The sequence below is a fragment of the Dasypus novemcinctus genome, chromosome 21, assembly GCF_030445035.2.
Source record: "Dasypus novemcinctus isolate mDasNov1 chromosome 21, mDasNov1.1.hap2, whole genome shotgun sequence".
In the NCBI taxonomy this organism is placed as follows: Eukaryota; Metazoa; Chordata; class Mammalia; order Cingulata; family Dasypodidae; genus Dasypus; species Dasypus novemcinctus.
Genome location: NC_080693.1, coordinates 41,162,375 through 41,184,520, shown reverse-complemented (window position 1 = coordinate 41,184,520; position 22,146 = coordinate 41,162,375). Strand labels below are relative to the sequence as shown.

Below are 22,146 nucleotides of genomic sequence, written 5' to 3'. Positions count from 1 at the left end.
CCAAGTGAATAGAAGGTAAAAATGCTTTCCAGACAAGTTGTGGAACAAGTACTTCAATATGTTTGGAGTTTACCTGCGAGGGGAGAGTGGTAGGAAACGGCAGAAAAGTAGAGGGCTAAATAGCTGAGGCCTTGTAACGTACATCAGTCTGTGCCTAGAAGCAGGGCGACCAATTAGGTAGCCCATGCAATAATTCCTTTGAGAGACCAGAGTGGCCTCGATTTAGAAAGTTCCTGGAGATACAGGTAAGGGAAGAGATCAGAGGTAGTCTGCAGACAGGATCAATTCAGGTGAGAGGGGCTGGGAAGAGGGAGGTGCCTGGTATGAATTCTGGGTTTCCTGTTTTGACAGGTGAGCAAATGGTGTCATTCAACGTGATAGGGAAGAAGAGGAGGAGCAGATTTGGGGGGAGGGAAAGGAGTAAATTCAAACTAATGCCTTCAGGCCAGAAAAAAAGGCTAGAGATCATCTCTCCTCATTATACCAGCAGTAATTGTGCCGTCAACTCTAGGCAGGGAGCCCTCTAGTTAGGTCTAAACAAGAAAGGTTAAAAGAATAGAATTTTAGGGAAGCGGACTTGGCCCAATGGATAAGGCATCTGCCTACCACATGGGAGGTCCGTGGTTCAAACCCCGTGCCTCCTTGACCGGTGTGGAACTGGCCCATGCGCAGTGCTGATGCACGCAAGGAGTGCCCTGCCACGCAGGGGTGTCCCCACGTAGAGGAGCCCCAATGCAAGGAGAGCCGCCCGGCACGAAAGAAAGTACTGCCATTGCGCCGCATACATGGAGAGCTGACACAAGATGACCCAGCAAGGGGAGAGGAAAAAAATAGAATTCTTTCAGAAAACCATTTAACTATTTAGTATATCATTATGCGAGGAACACAACCCAGAGTAGGCGAGGGGCATGTGCAATAGCAGGAGAGAATTGGGTTATTGGGAGGAGGGGGTTGTCCAGGTAGTTTGTTTCATTGGTTTTGTTTTGTTTTTTTTTTAAAGGGGGAAATACAGGAAAGTGTTACTTATCATGAATTCCTTAGGACTATACTGCCATTCACTCTTCACTCAAATGGAGTCTATTAGAAGGCCCTGGAAACAGAGTATAGGAAGCACAGCTCCTGCCTCCAGGAACTGCAGTCTCCTAACAGAGACAGCACCAATCTGATTCCAGTATCCTAACAGACAGTACAAATCTATGATTCCAATCAACTGCTGAACCTGCTAAGATTGGAGGATGCAGAGGGTACTCTGGAAATATAGAGGAAAGCTTCCCAACTGCATAAGGGTGGAGAGATGTTAAAGGAAGCGTTCCTGAAAGAGGTGTCTCTTCATCTAAGCTTTGAAGAAAGATCAGGAATTAGCCAGGGGGTGTAAGTCAGGAATAGTGTGCCCCCGGCCGGAAAAGGGCTATACTTGCAAAGATTGGGATTGAGAAAAATTCTGAGAATTGCAAATGGTTCGGTCTGTGTGGATTTGCAGGAGTGGGGAATGGTGATAAATAGAGAGGAAGAAGTAGGCAGGAGCCACATTCCGACCAGCCTTATGTGCCATACTAAAGAGTTTGGACATTAAATTGAAAATAGTGGGGAACTTGTGAGGAATCTGACAAAGAGAGTGACATTTATAGCTTTCTATATTCATTATCTCCTTAAATCTTCTGGACAGCCCTGGGAAACAGGCATTGCTGTTATCCATATTTTGTAGATGAGAGTACTAAGGCTTGAGGAGGTGAAATTCTTTACCAAGTTCACACAGCCATTCAGGGGCAGAAACAAGCTTACATCCAGGCCTGTGGACTCAGCCCAATGTTTTTTTTCTCAGTGCCCCCTGTCCTCCTAAAACTGAATGGAGAACTCCTCCCAGATCTGCACTGCTCTGTGGCTTCTTTCCAGTGGTCCTTCTACCACGGACCAACAAATAAATTAACTCTGGTGCCCTCCCCCCCACACACATCGCCTTGTAGATAAATCCAGATTGTGGATTATCTTCACCTAGCCATTCTTCATGCTACAGGGTCCTGCTCCCTCTCCCTCTGCTATCCAGGCCTCAGTCTGCATATTTAGGGAAGAGAGCAGGTACATTTGACATATCAGTTTTAGCAGAATTTTATCTGGGAAGGTCTCTTGGTACTGGGTCAGTTTGCCCTAATCCATTGCTTGCTTTCTCACATGAGTTGACCCCTGCAGGCTGAGTTTCAGTTTCAGAGATTCCCTCATCCAGTAGCTCCCAGCTACAGTTAACCAAGAGGAGGCCTGATGGGAAATTATTAATAGTTGGGAGAAGAAAGGGAGAAGTGAAGGTTCTTTCTCTGCCCCCTCTCTGCCTCAGGGATGTCTCAAGTAACAGCTGTCTTCTCTGTAGCTCCAGCTTCCACTGGTGCTCCTGGTTCCTGGGATCCAGCGACACCCCACCCCACCCCTGCCACCCTCTTATCTCTTGTCCCTCCAACCTATACCTGGTAGAGTCTTTTTGCTACTGATCATTTCTGGGTTGCCTCCATTCCCTGTTTGGCTTCCCAACCATTCCACCACTGATGTAGAGCCTCGTGGGACATTATAAGGACTGTGGATTTATGTGGAGTGAGAGGGGAAGCCATTAGAGGGAGCCACATATGAGTTAAGGTCTGCAAGATCTGACCTGTTTTCCAGGATTACTCTGGCTGCTGTTTTGAGAATAGACTATAGGAGGCAAGAGGGAAGCAAGGAGAGGATATTGCTTGGACCAGAGTAAAAACCAGATCACAATGATCTTTTGCCTCTTTTGAAATTCTGTGGAAGTCACAGTTCTACTGCATAAATCAAAGGCTTGCATACCCGATTGGAAGCTGATTTGTTTCCCAGCTGGGTTGCATAATTCATCTCTAAATCCCCAGTGCCTAAGCACAGTGCCTGAAACAGTAGGAACTTTTAAAAAGAAAAGTTGATTTTAATTAATGAATAAATAAATAGAGCATGACTTCCCTCTCCCTTTGTCTGTAGATTCCTCAAGCCCAAAGACCTTATCTAGGATTTTCTTTTTCCTCTCATAGGGCACAGAGCAAGTGCTTGGTGAGTGTTTGCTGAAAGAATGACAGCCTACTTTGTACTGGGTGCCATAGGCAATAGCCACCACCTGCTCCAGTTGAGGCATCCCTGGAGTGGTGCCCCTCTAGCCTTCCTAGAGAGCAAACTCCAATTACTCTGAGGCTTTGCCGCAGGAGGCGGGAGGGGTTGGATAGGGGGAAGGTGAGTGGGTGAGAATATTTGTAAATGAACAGGCTACCCCGTCCTCCCATCGGTGCAGGCGCTTCCTGTTTGGAGTAGAAGAAAGGAACCAGACACTTTCCTGTAACAGGTCTGTTAAGCAAAGCAGCAGATGCTGATCAGGTCCTGGCCAAGCCTCTCAGCCCAGATGCTTGGCGGTTAGCCTTTATGTGGAAGGGAAGTGGGGCGAGGCACAGTGCCAGATTGGCCAGGCTTTTATTGTGCTCCTTGCAAGTCCCCTGGGTCCTGGTGTGAGTAAAAAACAGAGGAGGCCAACGTCTTGTAAAACTGAAATGAAGGATAAGGGGAAAGAGGCTGCACTGGGCCAGAAAGCACTGTCTTGTGAGGAGGTGTACACCCTGACTGTCCTGGGGCAGGCTCGTATATGTTGCCGAGATGTGAGCGTGCACGAGTGTGGACTCACTCGTGTGCATATTCCATGAATGTCTGTGTGCCCAATATCCAGTACTTAATAGAATCTGACGTTACTGTCTAGCTTGCTCACCATTGCAACTCAGGGTGGTGAAAAAGGCAGGAATTACTGTTCCCCATTTAAAAATGGCAGAAACTCAGAAAGGCTAGCAGAAGTCACAAAGCAAGTTGAAAAAAATCAAGATTCAAACCCAGACTTTTCTGGCTCAAGTTCTTGCATTTTCTAGTCTCAAATGAGCACGTACATGTGTGTGCGTGCACGTGTGTATGGGGGATGGAGGGTGTGGGGGGGTAGATAGGTATATTTGTGAATGTGACCCAGACTGATGAGGTATTGCGTTAATCTGCCAAAAGGATGCTGATGCAAAGTACAAGAAATCTGTTAGTTTTTATAAAGGGTATTTATTTGGGGGTAAAGCTTCTAGTTACAAGGCCCTAAAAGAGTCCAACTCAAGGCTGCTTTCTCACCAAAGTCAGTTGCCACATGTTCAAGCAAGATGGCTGGTGATCTCTGCCTGGTCTCTCCTTCCTTCTTCCTCTCAAGGCTCTGTGGACCCAGCTTCTTCTGATCTCAGCTGTAGTCTGGCAAAGGGCTCATCTCTCAGGGCTTCCTGTATCTGTCTGGTGTAGGGCTCTGTTTCTTTCTAGGCCTTATCAGCTGCTCAGCTGCTCTTTTCTCTTCAGGGGCAAACTATCAGGCGAATGGCTCATCTCCCCACCCCAACCCAGCCAGGGTTTCAGGATCAAAACTGACAAAGTTTCCTTTCTTTCTTGTGTCTTCTTGAGTGAATGTCAGCCCACCTAGGGGGTTGGGACTCAACCCTGAGTCACACCCTACTGACTTGGTCGAATCAAAGCCCTAATCTTTTATCAAGTAAACTTAAAATCTTTGAATTTAATACAGTCAAAGAGTATCACACCCAGAGAAAACAACTAGTTTACAAACATAATTTTTCTCTTTTTGGGGATTCATAAATAATATCAAACTGCCACAGGTGTGGATGCACATAGGAGCTGCAGAGAGGAAATTTCTCTTCTAGAGACAGAAGTCATCGTTAGAAAGTCAGGACTTCAGTAATTGAATCACAGCTAAAAATGCACAGAGGCTACGGTAAATAATGTATACAAATTGCCACAGCTAAAGACTTCAAACTCCAGGGAAAACCTCCTCTTCAGGGCTCCCAAGCTAATCAATCTCATGTCCTCACTATTCCTATTATTGCAGCTTTTTGAGGTTGGGCCTCACATGAATGCCTTTCTCCATAGACTAGAATTCCTTCTGATAAGATCTACTTTGAGTTCCCCACACTTCCTGGGGAGGAGGAAGGGGCAGAAACAAAGCTAATTGTTCCTAACATTAAGAAGAGAGAAACTGAGGCCCAGAGGGGCCTTGTCCAGGTTCACACATCCTGCCTGACTCAAGGGGTCCTGGGCAAGGAGATGACTTCCTGGCCACTGTTGCCTTCTGTCAGAGCAGGAGAAATGGCCCAGGCAGCTGCCAGCCCCTCCCCTAGGTTGGTGACATGACCAGGTCCTGGCACGAGTTCCACAGAAGTCCTGTCCAGTCTTTGGGAGGGCTAGGAGGCACTAAAGGAGCTGAGCTGAGCCCTAGTTCAGGGAGAGGGAGGAAGGTGAGCAGCTCTCTTACGAAAGGTGTAGAGGGGACTGCCAGCAGAGATGTGACTGCTCAACCCAGATGGGGAGGGAGGGAAGGAGTGGTCTAGACCCTTGGAAAACCTACAGACACTGTCCTCTTGGACATTGCTGTTTATACTGGAGTAGAATGTGAACTTTCAGTATGTGCCTCCAGGTGATTTGATGCAAGTGGCTCAAGGACCACATTGTATTAATATGTCTTAAGGTAAGATAGTGTAGTGTTTAAGGGCCCAAGATCTGGAATCATTACCATCCAGGTTTGAATCCTGGCTCCACCATTATTAGATTTGTGACCTTGGACACATGATTTAATCTCTGTGTGCTTCAGTTTCCTCATCTTTAAAATAAGGGTGCTTATAATAGTAACTTTCTCAGAAGATAGCAAAAATTCAATGAGATGATTCTGTTTGCACATAACACATTCATGGCACATACTAATTTGCTCAAGTATCAATTACTATTATTTGTCCCGACTCCCCATTCCCATTCCCACCCCACTCCCACTCCCACCAGAAAAAGAAATAATGGGGTTGGATTAATACAGGCATTTGTTACCACCATTTTGTTTGGGATGTGGGTGGCTCATTGGTCCTTGTTTAGAGAATTTCTGCCCCAAAGTCATTTTCCTCCCATCACTTTCTTGACACCTCTACTGTGGACTGAGGCTTTCCAATAAACTATCCTGCCTTTCTCATCTTCCTTTCCTCTTTGTATCCCTCTCTCATCCCCCCAGCATGTTCATGTCTTAGTTTGTCAGGGCTTCTGTAACAAAGTACCACAGGCTAGTTGGCTTAAACTCCTGTTTATTGTCTCAGTTCTGGAGGCTAAAAGTCCAAAATCAAGGTATCAATAGGGCCAGGCTTCTGAAGACTGTGGTAGTTTGCCAGCAATCCATAATGTAACTCAATTTCTGCCTCTTTCACATGGTCATCTCTCTCTATCTCTTCATCAGCCATCTGTGTCTCTGTTCAAGTTTCTCCTCCTTATAAGGAGATTAGCCAATCTGGATAGGGCCCACCGTGATCCAGTTTGGCTCATCTTAACTAATAACATCTTCAAAGGTTCTTTTCACAAAGTTCACATTCACAGGACCAGGGGGTTAGGACATGAACTTGTCTTTTTGGAAGACATAATCTGATCCAACACAAGGCAAGGTTCTCTCTTTTCCCACTGCATCCAACGTGATTTGGATCAGGATGTGTCCCAGAGTAGGCCCCTGGATTCTTGAAGAAGATCACAGAATTTGTTGTTTTGGGACTTGTGAGTAAGCCTCAGAGGTGAAAGAGAACTGAGGCCTCCAGCTCCCCAGGTTCTAACCATGGAAACATGCTGATTTGCAACACTGGATGGTACCTCTAAGTCACCACAACCCGGGGTAGGGTGCGGGGAGGTGAGGATGGGATTAAATAATCCCACCAAAGACGGAAAAGGAAAGCAGAGGAAATTGACTTTCAAACACAACGGAGGTGCTAGTTTGTGAGACCCAGGGCTAACTGGGATGCCAAGAAATGTGGGATCAGCTCTCTAGGTAGCTGAGCCTTTGTGCTCCCAGCCACTCAGCCCTCCAAAGAACCACTGCTTACAGCCTTCCTCTCTCCTCCCAGTGCAGCAGAAACAGAGAACCCCTGGGATGTCCCAGAGCGAGGGATGGAGGGATTCTGCCTGGAGAAAGAATTGACAAACCTGAGTTTGACTCTAGGTTGCCCCCACAGTATATCCTCATCAGCTGGTGCTCCTCAGAGCTCCTTTCCTCAAAGCAGGGCTATATTTGGCATGTCAAAAAAACCCCTCAAGGCCACCAACCTTCTTAAATCTCCCCCATCCCTCCAGGTTGCCAGATAGAAAAGATGATGCCAATTAAATCTGAATTTCAGATTAATAATAAATATTATTTTTAGTATAAATATGCCCCAAATATCACACAGCACATACTTTCACTAAAAAAATTATTCCTTGTTAACCTGATACTCACATTTAACTAGGCACCCTGTGTATTGCTATGCTAAACTTACCAACCCTATCCCAGACCCCTTCAAAATCTCCCTCCCCTAGGTGAAACGGAGCCGGACTTGGCTTCAACCTGCAGCTCTTCGTCCTTAGCTAAGAACCCTCATTCTGTTGGACAGAAAGCTCTCTGAGGGCAAGACCCAGGCCTTGTCCACCATCTCTGCCGCCCAGTCCCAGGCAGGGACGCTACTTACAGATGTATATAAGGGCACTCACCTACAGGGGGCGTGGATGGGCAGAAAAATACATCCTAGAGCTGCCCCGGCACAGGACTGGATCAGCGCCAAGGTTAGGGAGCCTTTTTCTCATTGGTCTGTCCAGAAGAGTGCCTGTTTTTCATTGGTCCTCCTAGAGGGGCTGCCCCTTTTTCATTGGTTGGGTGGGAGGTGAATGGAGACCTCGTTCCAATTATTCTGCCCACAGGATGGGCTGTTCCTAAAGGTCTGCTCAAGAACGTGCCTTTTTTCAATTCTTCCACCAGAGGTGGCCCTTTTTCCTAAATAGCACACAAGCATTCTTCATGCTAGCAAGGCTCTAAGCCTTAGAAAGAAAACACTGCATTACATTTTCTTAGCATTTCATAAATCTCAAGTTATTTTTACTTATATTAACTCATCTAATCCCTGCAAAAACCCCAACAGCAAGTATCAGTTTATACATTAGAGAAGTGAGACTGGAAAGGAGAGAGCAGTCTGCTCAGGGATACTAAGGCAGATAATGAAAACAGTTTAATTTTGCTCAGTAAAAGTTTAGCAAATGCTTTCACATAAACCGTTTCACCCCAACCTTACAGCGACGGTGTGGAATATATAAAGCCAGACACTTTACATTCATTTTCTCTCTTAATCATCATGCAACTCTCATAATTAAATATCATTTGCCCTCATTTTATTGATGAGCAAACATGGTGGAAATAGTTTATATCCTTTGCCAAAGGTCGCCCTTGCAGCCTATAATTTATTAGATGCACCCTGCATGATGCCAGGTACCATGCTCAGATATTTACCGGCCTTATTATCTCATTAAATCCTCACTACAACCACACAAACATCGGCATTCTTATAATCCCCATTTATTGATGAGAAAAATAGCTTCAGAGAGGGCAAGTGACTTGGTCAACACCACACAGCCAGTAGGTGGTTAAACGGGATCCACACTCGCCCAGCAAGAAGCAGATCGGGACCCCAAGCCCAGTTCTTCTGACCCGAGCCCCAAGGCTCCTTGCTCTCACACCCCAGGGCTCGCTCCCTGCCAGTCTGGTTCAAACAATGACCCTCAGGCCAGTGACCCCTCTTCACTGAAGTCTTAAGTAGCCACAACCGCCAGGAGAGGACCCTTCCTCCTCCTGCCTACCCAGAGCGATCCCAATCGCCAGGAGGTAGGGGGCGAGAAAACGGGTCCGCGGGCACTGGGCGAGGCGGTACAGCGGGGTGGGTGGGGCCGGGGTGCCCGGCTCCCGCCTCCTCCTCCCCTCCTCCCTCCCTCCCGCGGTCCCTCTGCCCGCACTGCCCCGGCTGGACGACCTCGGGCCGGCGCCCGGCCAAGCGCGGCGGCGGAGCGGCGGCGCGCGGAGCTCGGACGCCGGCGACCCCGCGGGCCTTCCAGGAGCGCACGCTCTCGGCGCGGGCACAGCGCGGAGTCGGAGAACTGCGGGGATCCCCGGCGCTGCCGGCGGCGGGGGCGGCGGGATGGCTGCGCGCGGCGGCCTCCTGCTGCGCGCCCTGCTGCGCGCCCTGCCGCTGCTGCTGCTGCTGCTGTGCGGCGGCCTGGGCGCCGAGCCGCGGCCCCGCGGAGGCCAGGAGCGGCGCCGGGAGGCGGAGGTACGGCGCGCGGCGGGGGGCTCCGCGGGCTGGAGAGCCGTCAGACCCCGCCCCACCCCTCGGGCCGCCGCGGCTCAGCCGTCGGGCGGCGCTACCCTCCCCCTGCCCTCCGTCCCCTGCACCCGTGAACACAAAGAGCCGGGCGAGGACCACAGACACGCGGATCTGCTCTGACTGTCCAGGATGGAGGGGTGCGGGGCGTGGGCAGAGAGCACGGGCAGCCAGGCGAGGCTACGCAGCACCCTTCCATCCAGTTCAGCACGCAGCCTCTACCCTCGCAGCCCAGAGGACGTGGCGTTCGTTCCTCGGACGCGCCCTGAGCTCTCCCGCCTGTGAGACGCTGTGGAAGCCCCCAGACTGGCGCTGTGCAGAGAGCAGTGCCGATTGGCTCAGCACGCAGGCGAGAGCGCTGGGTTCCCGGCCTGGTGCTGCCGCTGACCAGCTTAGACGAGCCTTTTGAACTGCTCGGGACGAATTTCTTACCTGTGAAATGCAGGATTTATTCTCAGGAGTTGCTTATAGCGTGAGAAGCTTTAGACAAGGCTTCAGAACCACACTTGAGCAAAGGAGGCAGAGAGGTGGAGGTGAACCTTAAAGATTTACCATTTAATGTCCCTCCTTTGGACCCCACTGCTTGCTGGTTGACTTTTTTTCGCGGGGAGGAGGGAGGTACCGGGAATTAAACAACTCCGGACCTCGTACATGGGAAGCAGGCGCTCAACCACTGAACTACACCCACTCTCCACCACCCCCACTGCTTGGTGTACGTTGCACAGGAGGTACTTTCTGCGAGGTAGGGGTGGGGATCTATGGGGAGGTGTCTATTTTCTAGATAAAGGTGATTGTAATACAGCAGTATCATTTTTTTCTCTCCCAAGGAAGCACCTGTATTTGTGTTCTTACCTCTTCTCAGGAATTAAGACCAAGGTCTCCACTCTTTTACCGAGAAAGAATGTGAGTGAGTTCTAACCTACTGAGCCAGGGCTCTGCCCTAAGACTCTTGCTCCCTAAGAGCTTCACTCCTGCCCTGAAGCAGCCAGGTGAGCGCTTCTCTCAGTATCTGCCCCACTCCCCTTTGCTAAATCATAAAGGGGCACACTGACTTTGGGAAAACTGCAGCCTGAGAGCCCTGTCTGAATCACTCTTCCATCGGCCACCTCCCATCCTCACTCTGGAATATTTGGAACTGACCCTCCTTTAGCAAGGGCATCCTCCCTCAAACTCCTCCACTCCCTCCTCTTCCAAGCAATGGTCTCCTGGTCAGTGTTCTCTACCTTTGCACATCCAGGGACTCACTTGGCTTCCCTGAATTTAGAACCTTGCGACATCCAGTGCAGAGTTCTCATGACCCCAGGAGAAAGCTTCTGTTTACCAAGCCAAGTCTTGTTAAGGGTCCCACCCCACCTCCCCCCAAAGTCCGGGGCCCCTGCAATCCTTGGCCAGGAAACAGAGACAATGTATTTGCTGCCCACGCCTGTGGAGGCCCCAGATGGAGAGAATTTCATCTTGGGGTGTGCTTGGGAAACTTAATATCTAGCAGATTGAATCTCTTTCAGTCTGTTTAACGTAATTGGGGGAAGAGTTTTTGTTTTGATTTTTTAATCTGAGAACAAACAAAATATTTCAAAAGCACAAAAACTCTGGAAATGTGTAATAGGTGTATATGTCTCTGTGGGTCTATGCATGCACATCTCTGTATATATACATGCAAACTGAAATTGTTTGAATGTGTGTGTCTCAGGAGGTCAATATCTGTTTCTCTATGTGGTTAAGTGCATGGGTTACAGTGCTAGACAGACGTCTATTCAAACCATGGGCAAATCGTTTACCCTCTATGAACATCAGTTCTCTTCTCTGAAGGCATAAAATGGGGCACAATAATGCCTGCTTCACAAGACTACTTTGCAGCGTTTTGATAATGCATGTAGAGTGCTCAGCTCAGTGCCTAGTACATAGAAAGCAGTCAATAAAAGGCAGCTGCTCTCGTTGTTGTTATTTTTGTCGTTAGAGAACAGAGCTTCAGGTTTAAGTTCTGGTTTGGTGACTAGCTTTCCCTCTGTAAACAACAGTAACACAGGACAAAGGGTGTAAGGCAGCAGTTTTCAGCCTTGGATAATAGGCTGCAATTCCTAAGAGAAGGTATTGCAGTTACCATGGATCCATTACAAAGTACCCCAAAACTAGTGAAATAAGGCACCCATATATTATATTTACAGATTGTCTGGGTCAGGATTTCAATCAGGGTGCACCGGGGCAGTTTGTCTCTGTCCTACAAGATCTGGGGCTGGAATCAGCTGAAGTCTGTCTATTCACATATCTGGCAGTTAAGGTCTTCAGCTGGGAGGCCTCAGTTCTCTTCCCCGTGGGCCTCTCCACACGGTCTCTCCGTGTGCACTAGTCTAGGCTTCCTCGCAGCATAGTGGCTGGGTTCCAAGGGTGAGTGCTCCGAGAGAGAGAACTAGGCAGAACTTGGGTCCTTTTTATGACCTAATTCAGAAGTCATATAGCATCACTTCCTCTATATCCGTTGGTTGGAGAGGTCACAAGTCCCTACCCAGGTTTAAGGTGAGGGAACATAGACCCTGCCTCTTAGTAGGAAAAGTGTTGAAGTCACAATGTAAAAAGAACACATGGGGGAAACGGACTTGGCCCAGTGGTTAGGGCGTCCGTCTACCACATGGGTGGTCACGGTTCAAACCTCGGGCCTCCTTGACCCGTGTGGAGCTGGCCATGCGCAGTGCTGATGAGCGCAAGGAGTGCCCTGCCACGCAGGGGTGTCCCCCACGTAGGGGAGCCCCACGCGCAAGGAGTGCGCCCGTAAGGAGAGCCGCGCGAAAGAAAGAGCAGCCTGCCCAGGAATGGCGCCGCCCACACTTCCCGTGCTGCTGACGACAACAGAAGCGGACAAAGAAAGACGCAGCAAATAGACACAGAGAACAGACACGGGGGGGGGGGGGGGGGGGGGGGATTAAATAAATAAGTAAATCTTTAAAAAAAAAAAGAACACATGGGCGGAAGTGGCTGTGGCCCAATCAGTTGGGCTCCTGTCTACCATATGGGAGGCCCTGGGTTCGCGTCCCGGGACCTCCTTGTGATGGCAAGCTCACCTGCACACTGTGGAGAGCCACTGGCCCAGGCGCTGCGGAGTGCCGCCAGCCTGCAAGCACCGTGGAGTGCCACCCGCCCACAAGTGCCACGGAGAGCCGACTTAGCAAGGTGATGCAACAACAAAAAAGGCAGACAAGCAAAAACAGAAGAGCGCGCAGCGAATGGACAGAGAGAGCAGACAGCAAGCAAAAAAGAAAAAGCCACAAGGGGGAAATTTTTAAAAAAAGAACACGTGGGGGAAGTGAATGTGGTTCGAGTGATTGAGCTCCTGCCTACCACATGGGAGGTCCCAGATTCGGTTCCTGGTGTCTCCTGGAGAAGTCAAGCAAGACAGAGAACTGGCATGATGGGAGGCACAGTGAGCTGACACTACAAGATGATGCAACAAGAGACACAAGGAGAAGAGAAAATGAGAGACACAACAAAGCAGGGAGCTGAGATGGCTCAAGCAACGGTTGAGAGCCTCTCTTCCACATGGGAGGTCCCAGGTTCGGTTCCCTGTGCCTCCTAAAGAGAAGACAAGCAGATACAGAGAGCACACAGCAAATGGACACAGAGCAGACAGTGAGCGCAAACAGTGGGGGGCGGGGGGATAAATAAATAAAATTAAAAAACAAAACAAAACATGTAGAATGGACGGTATCATTGTGGTCATTAAAGGAAATGTGCCACAAAGGGAACTCACCAAGTGAGCACTCTGATCAACTCCAGCTCTTTGCTTGGGGACAATTCCCTGTCTAGGATACAGGAAGCTAGATTCAAGCAGAGCACAGCTGTCCTGCTAAGCTAAGGTGGCAAAGGTCAGAGTTCAGAACTGCTGAAGCAGCTAAAAGCTGTGGAGTTCCCTGAAAGTCCTTCGCTGACGCTTCTGCTGGCATGTGTATGGTCAGAAAAGTCTAGGTTTAAGTACAGTCTTAACAGAGAACAGTCATTATGGGATTGAGAACAGGAAAAAGATTCCAGAAGTAGAGCAGTTTTGGAAGTGGTAGGAGTTTTTGCCCAGCCAGAGTGGAAAAAACTCTCTTAACACCCCAGGCATCCATCCGAATCACCAGAAATGCCTGCTTTCAAAGTAAGGTCCATGTGCTAGATAGAGTAAAACCTACTCTAACAAAGCTTAAAAGTGGGTAGACATAAAATACTTTTTTTCCTCATAATTTCCTGAAAAAAAACCCTGACTACTTAAAACAAGTTAATAACATTGTAAGTTGGGCCTTATAACACAAGTAAAAGATATGAAAATAGCACAAAGCAGGTAAGTGGAATTACTCTCTTGTAAGGTTAATACATTGTGAATTGGGAAATATCAGCTACGAAGTGGGAAGTGTCAAGTGGGAAGTGTAAATTGTTACAGTATTGGTAGAATATTAACTCTAAGGAGACTTAGATAGGTTTAGGATGCATTTTGTTAGCACTAAAAAGTCACTGAAAAAAAAAAGACGACTTAAAACCAAGTCTTGACAAGATTTCCAGTTTGGAGGTTGGGGGAGAAAAGCCTATTGAGAAAATAAAATAGAATACTAAAAAAATTTTGATTAACCCAAAAGAATGCAGTAAAGGAGAAAGAGAGGAACAAAAAACAGAAGGACAAATGGAAAAAAAAGAATAGTAAGATGTTAGACTTAAACCTAAATGTATCATTGTCATATCAAATATGATATGATATCATTATCAAATCATTACATTTGATATAATAATGATTTGATGTGCTATAATGATACATACTCCAATTAAAAAGAAGATAGCAGACTAGATTTTAAAAATCCTATGTTGTCTACAAGAGACACTTAACATAAAGATGCAAACAAGTTGAAGATTGAAGGAAGGAAATAGATTTATCATGCAAAAGCTAATCATAAGAAAGCTGGTGTAGCTATATTAATATTAATAGCAAACTAAATAAAAAGACAAAGGTTTTCACTAGAGATAAAGAGGGATATTTCATAAAGATCAAAGAGGCAATTCAACCAAAAGAAATAAGAATCCCAAGTGTATATGCTCTGTGTGCAGAGCTTCAAAATACACGAAACAAAAACTGACCAAACTGAAGGGTGAAATAGAACTCTTCATAATATAGTTGGAGTTTTGGAGGTTGTTTTTTTTCCCCAATCAGATCATAACCCCAGATTCCAGCACTCCCATCAACCAAAATCCCTTTGTGATTTTTTTTGTAACATATTTATTGAGATGTAACTTATATACCATATAATTAATTCACCCATTTAAAGTGTACAATTCAATAATTTTAAGTATGTTTACAGAGTTGTGCAATGACCACCACAATCAATTTTAGAACATTTTCATTTTGAAAGAAATCTTATATTTTTTAGCTATCACCCCTTAGTTATCCCATCAATCCCCACCCCAGCCCCAAGCAACTACTAATCAACTTTCTGTCTCTATATTTGCCTATTCTGGACATTTCATATAAATTGAATCAGATAATACATGGTCTTTTGAGACTAAGTAGTTGGAAATTTTATCATTCCTCACTCAGTAATGGATCACATAAGTAGACAGAAAAATCAGTAAGGATGTAAAAGACTTGAACATTGTTAACCATCTTGACCTAATTCATATCTTAAAGTACTGAAAACTACCTTTAAAAACTGCAGAATACATGTTCTTTCTGAGTACACATGAATCATGTGTACCAAGATAGACCACAGACTGGGCCGTAAAATAAGTCTCATTACATTTGAAAAATTGAAGTAATACAGATTATGTTCTCTCACCACACAAAGTGAGAGGATTAAATTAGAAAGCCATAACAATAAGATACATAGCAAATCCCCAAATATGTGGAAATTTGACAACTTGCTTCTAAACTACCCCTAAGTCTATGAGGAAATCATAAGGAAAATTAGGAAATTTTAAAACTGAATAACAATGAAAACACAACATATTAACATTTGTAGGATGCAGTTAGAGCAATGTTTAGAATGAAATTGAGAGTTTTAAATACCCACAGTAGAAAAGAAGAAAGGTTTAAAATCAATAATCTAAGCTTCCACTTTAAGGAGCTAGAAAATGAACAGATTAAAGCCAAAGGGCATAGAAGGAAATACACTTGATTTTAGCCAAAAGGCCAAGAAGCGATGCATAGAAGGAAATAAATAATCAAAACAAGCTGTGAGGGAAGCGGACTTGGCCCAGTGGATAGGGCGTCTGTCTACCACATGGGAGGTCTGCGGTTCAAACCCCGGGCCTCCTTGACCCGTGTGGAGCTGGCCCATGCGCAGTGCTGATGCACACAAGGAGTGCCCTGCCACGCAGGGGTGTCCCCCGCATAGTGAGCCCCATGTGCAAGGAGTGCGCCCCATAAGGAGAGCCACCCAGCGGAAAGGAAAGTGCAGCCTGCCCAGGAATGATGCTACACACGGAGAGCTGATGCAACAAAAAGAAACACAGATTCCTGGTGCCACTGATAAGGATAGAAGCAGTCACAGAAGAGGAACACACAGCGAATGGACACAGAGAGCAGACAACCTGAGGGGGAGGAGAAATAAATTTAAAAAGTAAATCTTAAAAAAATAAACAAGCTGTGTGATCTTGGGTTAGTCACTTCACTTCTTTGGGACGTAGTTTCTGCCTCTTTAAAATGCAGGAGTTAAATTTCTTAAATGACTTCTAAGATTCTCCTTAGCTCTAACATTGTTTGGCTTTGGTGTGTTTGCATACTGTACCTACGTATGTGCACACGTGCACAAATATACATTTCATCTGCCTCTGTGTCCACGTCTGTCTGTCTGGGTGTATTTGTGCTCCCACGTCCATGTGTGCACACAAAATAATAAAGTTGAGGGCCTTCTGGAGTGGGTTTTGCCTGGGAGGAGACTTACTGCTTACAAGGCTGCATTATGAACAAGTTCATTGTTGCCCACTTAGGGAAACTAGAGCAGCTCATAACACACGTAAGTGGGAAGGGTTGACTGTGGGAATTGCTGAGTTGCAAGACTGACAATTAATGAAATCATCCCCCGTGGCCCCCCTTCCATTCCCGGCCAGGTCCTGTGCTGTTCTCTGGTGCCACAGTCTCAAGGGACCTATCTACCCTGCTTTGCTTGCACCTTCTTTAAAACAGTGTTTCGAGGACCTGCCTCCCGCTTGGTGGGCTACCCGTATCTGCACAGCTGCTTCCAGTGTGCCAGTACAACCAGGAGCTGGGCAGGCCATTTCTCCAGAGAGACACTGAGCTTCTGTGGAGTATTCACCCCTAGATGTGGTGTTCTGTTTCTCATACTCCAGAACAGGAGTTTGACTTTTTGTGAGTCAGAGCCCAGAAACCGGGTGTGGAAGCCATTCCCAAGAGCTCAGTGACTCATGGGTCCAGGGTGAATAGAAAAGTACAAAAGAGGCTCTTGGGGTTTGTCCAGAGGTCCATGAGTTGGTTATCCAGCAAATTTGAAAACCAGGAAAGCTAGCAAGAGCGGGGCGATGGAAACAGGAACGTAGCAGAAAGAGACCGCTGGACAACTCCTCCCTACGCCCAGCCTTGGTTAGGGCATTATTTTGTGCCTGAAACTCAGCCTTACAAGCCTTGTGAGGACCGTGAGTTCATACACCATGGCTTTTCTTGGCATTAGAAAAAGAGTACAAGAGGGGATCTGGATGGAGACCTGCAAGTTAATGTTTTCCATCTTCCTTAAGGACCTAAAATGAAAGAAGGAAAAGAAATCACAGCAAGAAGTATCTAGGTTATACTCAGACAGAACTTTGTGACTGTGAGGCTAAAGGCAAGGGAAGGGAGGAGAAGAGAAATGGAATCAGACAGAAGGGAAAGGGAAGCCTTTGCCCAAAATCAAAGAAAGGGGCTGAGCTGGTCCTGGTGCCCTAAGGCCTTCACCAGACCCTGGGAGATAGGGAGTGAAAGCAAGGCATCCTGGAAGCAGATGTTATCTTTTTTTTTTTTAAGATTTAATTTATGTATTTATTTCTCCTCCCCCCACCTCATTGTTTGCACTCACTATCTGCTCACTGTGTGTTCTCTGTGTCTGCTCATCTTTTTTTTTTTTAGGAGGCACCTGAGACCTCCCATGTGGGAAGCAGGTGCACTGTCACTTAAGCCACCTTTGCTCCCTGCTTGTTGTATCTCTCATTGTGTTTCCTTATTGTGTCTCCTCATTGCATCATGTCGTTGCGTCATCTTGTTGCATCAGTTCGCTATGACAGCCCGTTGTGCCAGCCCATCGCACCAGCTCACTTTCTTGCTCATTTTCTTTAGGAGGTACTGGAAACTGAACCCAGGATCTCCCATGTGGTAGGCAGGTACCCAACTGCTTGAGCCACATCCTCTCCCATGTTATCTTTTTGAAGAAATATGCTTCAGTTCTGTTGATGCCTGTGACTTGTCAGGCGACCTGTTTAGGGTGTGATGGGAGCTATATCCCAGCCTCTACTTGAAGGCTGGAATCCACTGCCTGAGCAACTTCCGCCCTCCTCTCTGCCCTGCCCCTCGCCCATCTTGTAAAGGAGACAGGAGGAATACACCTAGAAACACTGAGTTTTACCTTTTGCTTAGTTGAGGGCCATGTCCCCATGGGACAGAGCAGCTTGGCTCCTGCTCCTTCAGTTTCAAAGCCTCTGAGCCACTAGACTGAATGTGAAATAAAACATCCTGAGATAGGTACCAGAAGATTCAGGTTCAAGTGTTGGCTCTACCACTCACAAGGAACCTTTATCAAGATACTTCACTTCCCTGAAACTTAATTTCCTCATCTTTAAAATGAGACTAACAACGTCTGTCCTGCCTGTGTCCTCACAAGGTGATGGTAAGGCTCAAAGAAGGTGCAATCCCTTTAAAGTCTCTCCACCATGCCCGTGATTACCAGAAAATATTATTATTTATAAAACATGTTAGGGCAGAACATCAGCGATCACCCCTTGATGCCTGGCTAGTAGTGCTTGCCTTGGCTGATAGCGCTGAGGATGTGCTTGAATGATAAGCGGAGTCATGCAGGGTCAATCTGGAAAAACTAAAAGCATAGTGAAATGTAATGTCAGATGAAATAACTCATAGGTAAAGCAGCATGGCCTCTGCATGAACTTGACATTTTATGTTTTTTAAAAAATTTCTGGCTTAATTTTTGCTGGTGAAACTCTCCCCAGCCACTCTGTGGGACAGGAAACTGGGAACTAGTCCCTCCTAGACTCACCAATAAAGGTCCCTTCCAGCAGTAAAGTTCTATGACTATAGAGGTAAAAATAACACTTTTAAGGGGCCAGCTACCATAAAGTTTCCCCAAAACACCTTGTTTTTTTTTAAGATTTATTTTTTAAATTTATTTCTACCCCCCGCCCCGTCTCATTGTTTTGCGCTGCTCTCTTTGTCTGTTCATTGTGTGCTCATCAATGGCTCGCGCTACCTCCGCTCCCATTTGTTGTGTCTCTTATTGTGTTTCCTCATGGTTATTATTATTTTTTAAGATTTATTTTTTATTTATTTCTCTCCCCTTTCCCCCCTCCCCCCATTGTCTGCTCTCTGTCCATTCGCTGTGTGTTCTTCTGTGTCCGCTTGCATATTTGTCAGCGGCACCCATAATCTGTGTCTCTTTTTGTTGCGTCATCTTGCTGCATCAGCTCTCCATGTGTGTGGCGCCACTCCTGGGCAGTCTGCGCTCTTTTCGTGCTGGGCAGCTCTCCTTATGGGGTGCACTCCTTGTGCGTGGGGCTACCCTGCACGGGGGCACCCCTTTGTGGCACGGCACTCCTTGCATGCATCAGCACTGTGTGTGGGACAGCTCACCACACAGGTCAGGAGGCCCTGGGTTTGAACCCCGGACCTCCTATATGGTAGGTGGATGCTCTATCAGTTGAGCCAAATCTACTTCCCCCCGGATGGTTATTTATTCGTCATTGTGTCATCTCATTGTGTCATCTTGTGGTATCAGCTTGCTGTCTTGCTTATCCTCTTTAGGAGGCATAGGTAATTGAACCCGGGATCTCCCATTGGTAGGTAGGAGCCCAACTGCTTGAGCCACATCTGCTTCCCCAAAACATCTTTTTGTTTTGATTGTTTGTTTTTCCAAAGCATCTTCTTACTGGATTTTCATGACATTCTTGTAAGGAAGAAAAAGTATCCTTATCCTCATTTTATACTCTGGAGCACAGACAGGTTAAACAACTTTGTCATAGATCATACAGCTAGTCAGTGGCAGAAGCAAGGCTACAATAATAGACAGAGCTGGAAAAGATCTTAGACTCTTATCCAACCCCCTCATTTTGTAGAAGAGGAACCTGAGGCCCAGAGAGGCCCAGGACTTGCCCAAGGACACGCAGTGAGCAGCAGCACCCGGAATAAAACTCAAGACTCGCAGGTCAGTGCTCTTCCCCTGCCAGTCCAGTGACTAAGAGCTCTTGACTCAGGCCAAGGATTCATTTTGCTACACCTCGTTGGCTCAGAAATGGCCAGAATTTCCCCTTCCTTCAGGCACAAAATGGGCTGGGCTCTCCATGCCCTCCCATGCAAGTCCAGACAGATGTAGGACCAGAACCCCCAGAGTTCTGATTCCACCCAGCTTTCTGGGCCCTGGGGAGAACCGTTTTCATTTGACCCAGACACCACAGCCACTCCCAGGGCTTTTCAGAGGTGACTCCCCGGAAAGCGGCCCCAGCCCTGACCAAGTGGGTGAGGCATGTTGGCATAAGCGTGCAGGCCAGGGCCGGGTGAATCACCAAAGGGGCCCTCCAGCTTCCTCCCCGTTCAGCTCAAGGCTCCCTGGAAGAAAGGATGGGTGCAGAGCAGAGACGAGAGAAAACCTGGTGCCTGAACTTCTGAGCAGGGAGGTGGGGCCTGGGCACTGCCTCCATGAAGTGGGGCAGGGAGGGCACCAGCCTTCCGTGCAGAGAGCCCCAAGGGGATGTAGGACAAGTCCCCAGGCTGCAGGAAAACGGAGGCGACGCCTCTCCCAGGGGGTTGGTGAGTGGTGGGCTGGGCTGAGGTCTGGAGCACCGCCTCCCAGTCCCGGGTGTTCCTGGGGGATGCCTTTCCCGCCACCATCACGCACGCGCACACGCACACACACGCACCACCCTCAACCCACCACCTGCTCTTTCTCCCATCCCAGAGGGCGTTTCTCTCACTTTTGCAGGGAGACACCGGGGCAGGGCAAGTGGGCTCACAAAAGCAGGTCGGGGCCAGCTCCAGGAGCAGCGGAAGCCTCAGCCCTGCCTCGTCTTCCCCACCCGGGGATGTGGATCTGCCTCCACTCACCAGCGCCCACTTCCTGTATGGAGTTAAACTTTGTTACTATACGCAAATTAAACATAAAATAAGTATAAGGAAGTCCATAAAGTCCTGCTATTGCCCATTATAACTACTTCGGTGCTTTTATGAAAATATCAAATGTGAAATTCTTAAAATTTCTTTTTCTCCTTGCTTTGGTTCCTCTGCTTGGCTGGTGTCCTGGACTCAGTGCCTATGGGGGATTCAGCTCTGCCTGGCCACCCACAGTCTCCCCCACTGCTGGACCCCTGAGAAGGGCCTCCACCGCAGCCCTGCCCTGCACCCCACCTTGCCTGCCCGCCTACCAGGCAAGGCAGCCCCGTCAGGAAACAGGAGACGCCGGGGCTGCTGCTCCACTTCCCCTGCCTCCTCCCCTGGCCGAGGCTTCAGCGTTCCAGAACTGGAGCCAACTCCCTGATAAGGGCTGGCTGGCTTTCTGGGCAGGGGCTCAGGGAGTGGCAGCCTCGTGGCCTGTGACCCAGTCTCTCTCAAGTCAGCTCCGCGAGCAAAACTGCTTTTAAGGAGACTAATTCCCTGGCTTCCTTCGGAAAGCCACCCTCCCTACCCTCACCAGAGGAAAGGGAGGAGACAGAAAAGAACTGGGCCCCTGGCTGGGGTACGGCAAGTCTGACGCAGAACAGAGGTGTACCTGCTTTGTTCGAAGCAGTTCCATTTACAGATGGGCTGTATTCCAAAAGTCTCGTTAATTTTCCCTGTAGGATAAAACAACTAGATCAACCACTTATCAAGCACTTAGACTATGTACCAGGCCCTGCGCTGGATGTGTGTTGCTTTATTTAAGCCTTCCGAGAATCCCCTGGGGTTTTTCTTATTCCCACATTGTGGGTGAAGAAATGGAGGCTCAGAGTGTTAAGTAATTTGTCTCCAGCCAGCAAGCCTAGTTAGGGTTGAGAACAAATTCTCGATTCCAAACCCTGTGGCCGTTCCATGATGACACACATTTTTGAGCAGTAAATTGTTTTCCAGATTAAGCCACTAGAAACCCTTTAATAGTGTACATTTGCAAAGGGGGAAAAGGAAAACAATAGTGCTGAAATACTAATAAATTACTGCAGGAATTAAAAAAACAATAACATGCACTTGGAGAGTGTTCTGTTGTCTAGAGGGAGGCTTCCCTGTGGAATTGGGCTTCCTGAGATGAGTATGTGGGGGCTGCTGAAGATGGATACTTGCAGAGGCTTTTTTTTTTTTTAAGATTTATTTTTTCAAGCAAAGGCTTTTAAGGGCCTGACAATCCTGACTCTTTGTGCCTAGTTTCATTTCTCAGCTTGTGCCTTTTTCTTGAGGCATCAGCTCTAGGTAGAATTAAGTTCAGAAATACAGCAAAGGAAAATGGATAAGAGAACAAGGAAGACAGAAAATTAATTCAGAAGTAACATGGCCAGGAAGGGTGAAAATTAGGAGGCCATGTGTATCTGTAAAGGAATTACAGCCCAGGTGATGTTTATGAGGCTTTTGCAGTGAGGGGCAAGCAGGAGACCAAGAGCACCTGCTCCCTGAAGGGTAGAGATGCAAACAGGTAGGGACAGCGCTCTTCTCTCCGCTGGCCTCCAACAACCTGGTTGCTGGAGAACAGCTTCCCAGTATGTGAGGGCAAGCAGTGAGCAAAAAGGCACTGGGGCTGTGGAGTATTCT

The 22,146-nt window shown here is 47.5% G+C and overlaps 1 protein-coding gene across 1 annotated transcript in view; it reads left to right on the top strand.

Annotated features, from left to right (window-relative positions):
* Nucleotides 1–8,873: 8,873 nt before the first annotated feature.
* Nucleotides 8,874–22,146, top strand: part of MMP28 (matrix metallopeptidase 28) — a 28,869-nt gene continuing 15,596 nt past the window's right edge. The window contains exon 1 of the mRNA XM_004449426.3: nt 8,874–9,158. Within this exon, the coding sequence (XP_004449483.2) occupies nt 9,027–9,158 (132 nt within the window). The 5' untranslated portion in view covers nt 8,874–9,026. The remainder of the gene's footprint in view (nt 9,159–22,146) is intronic.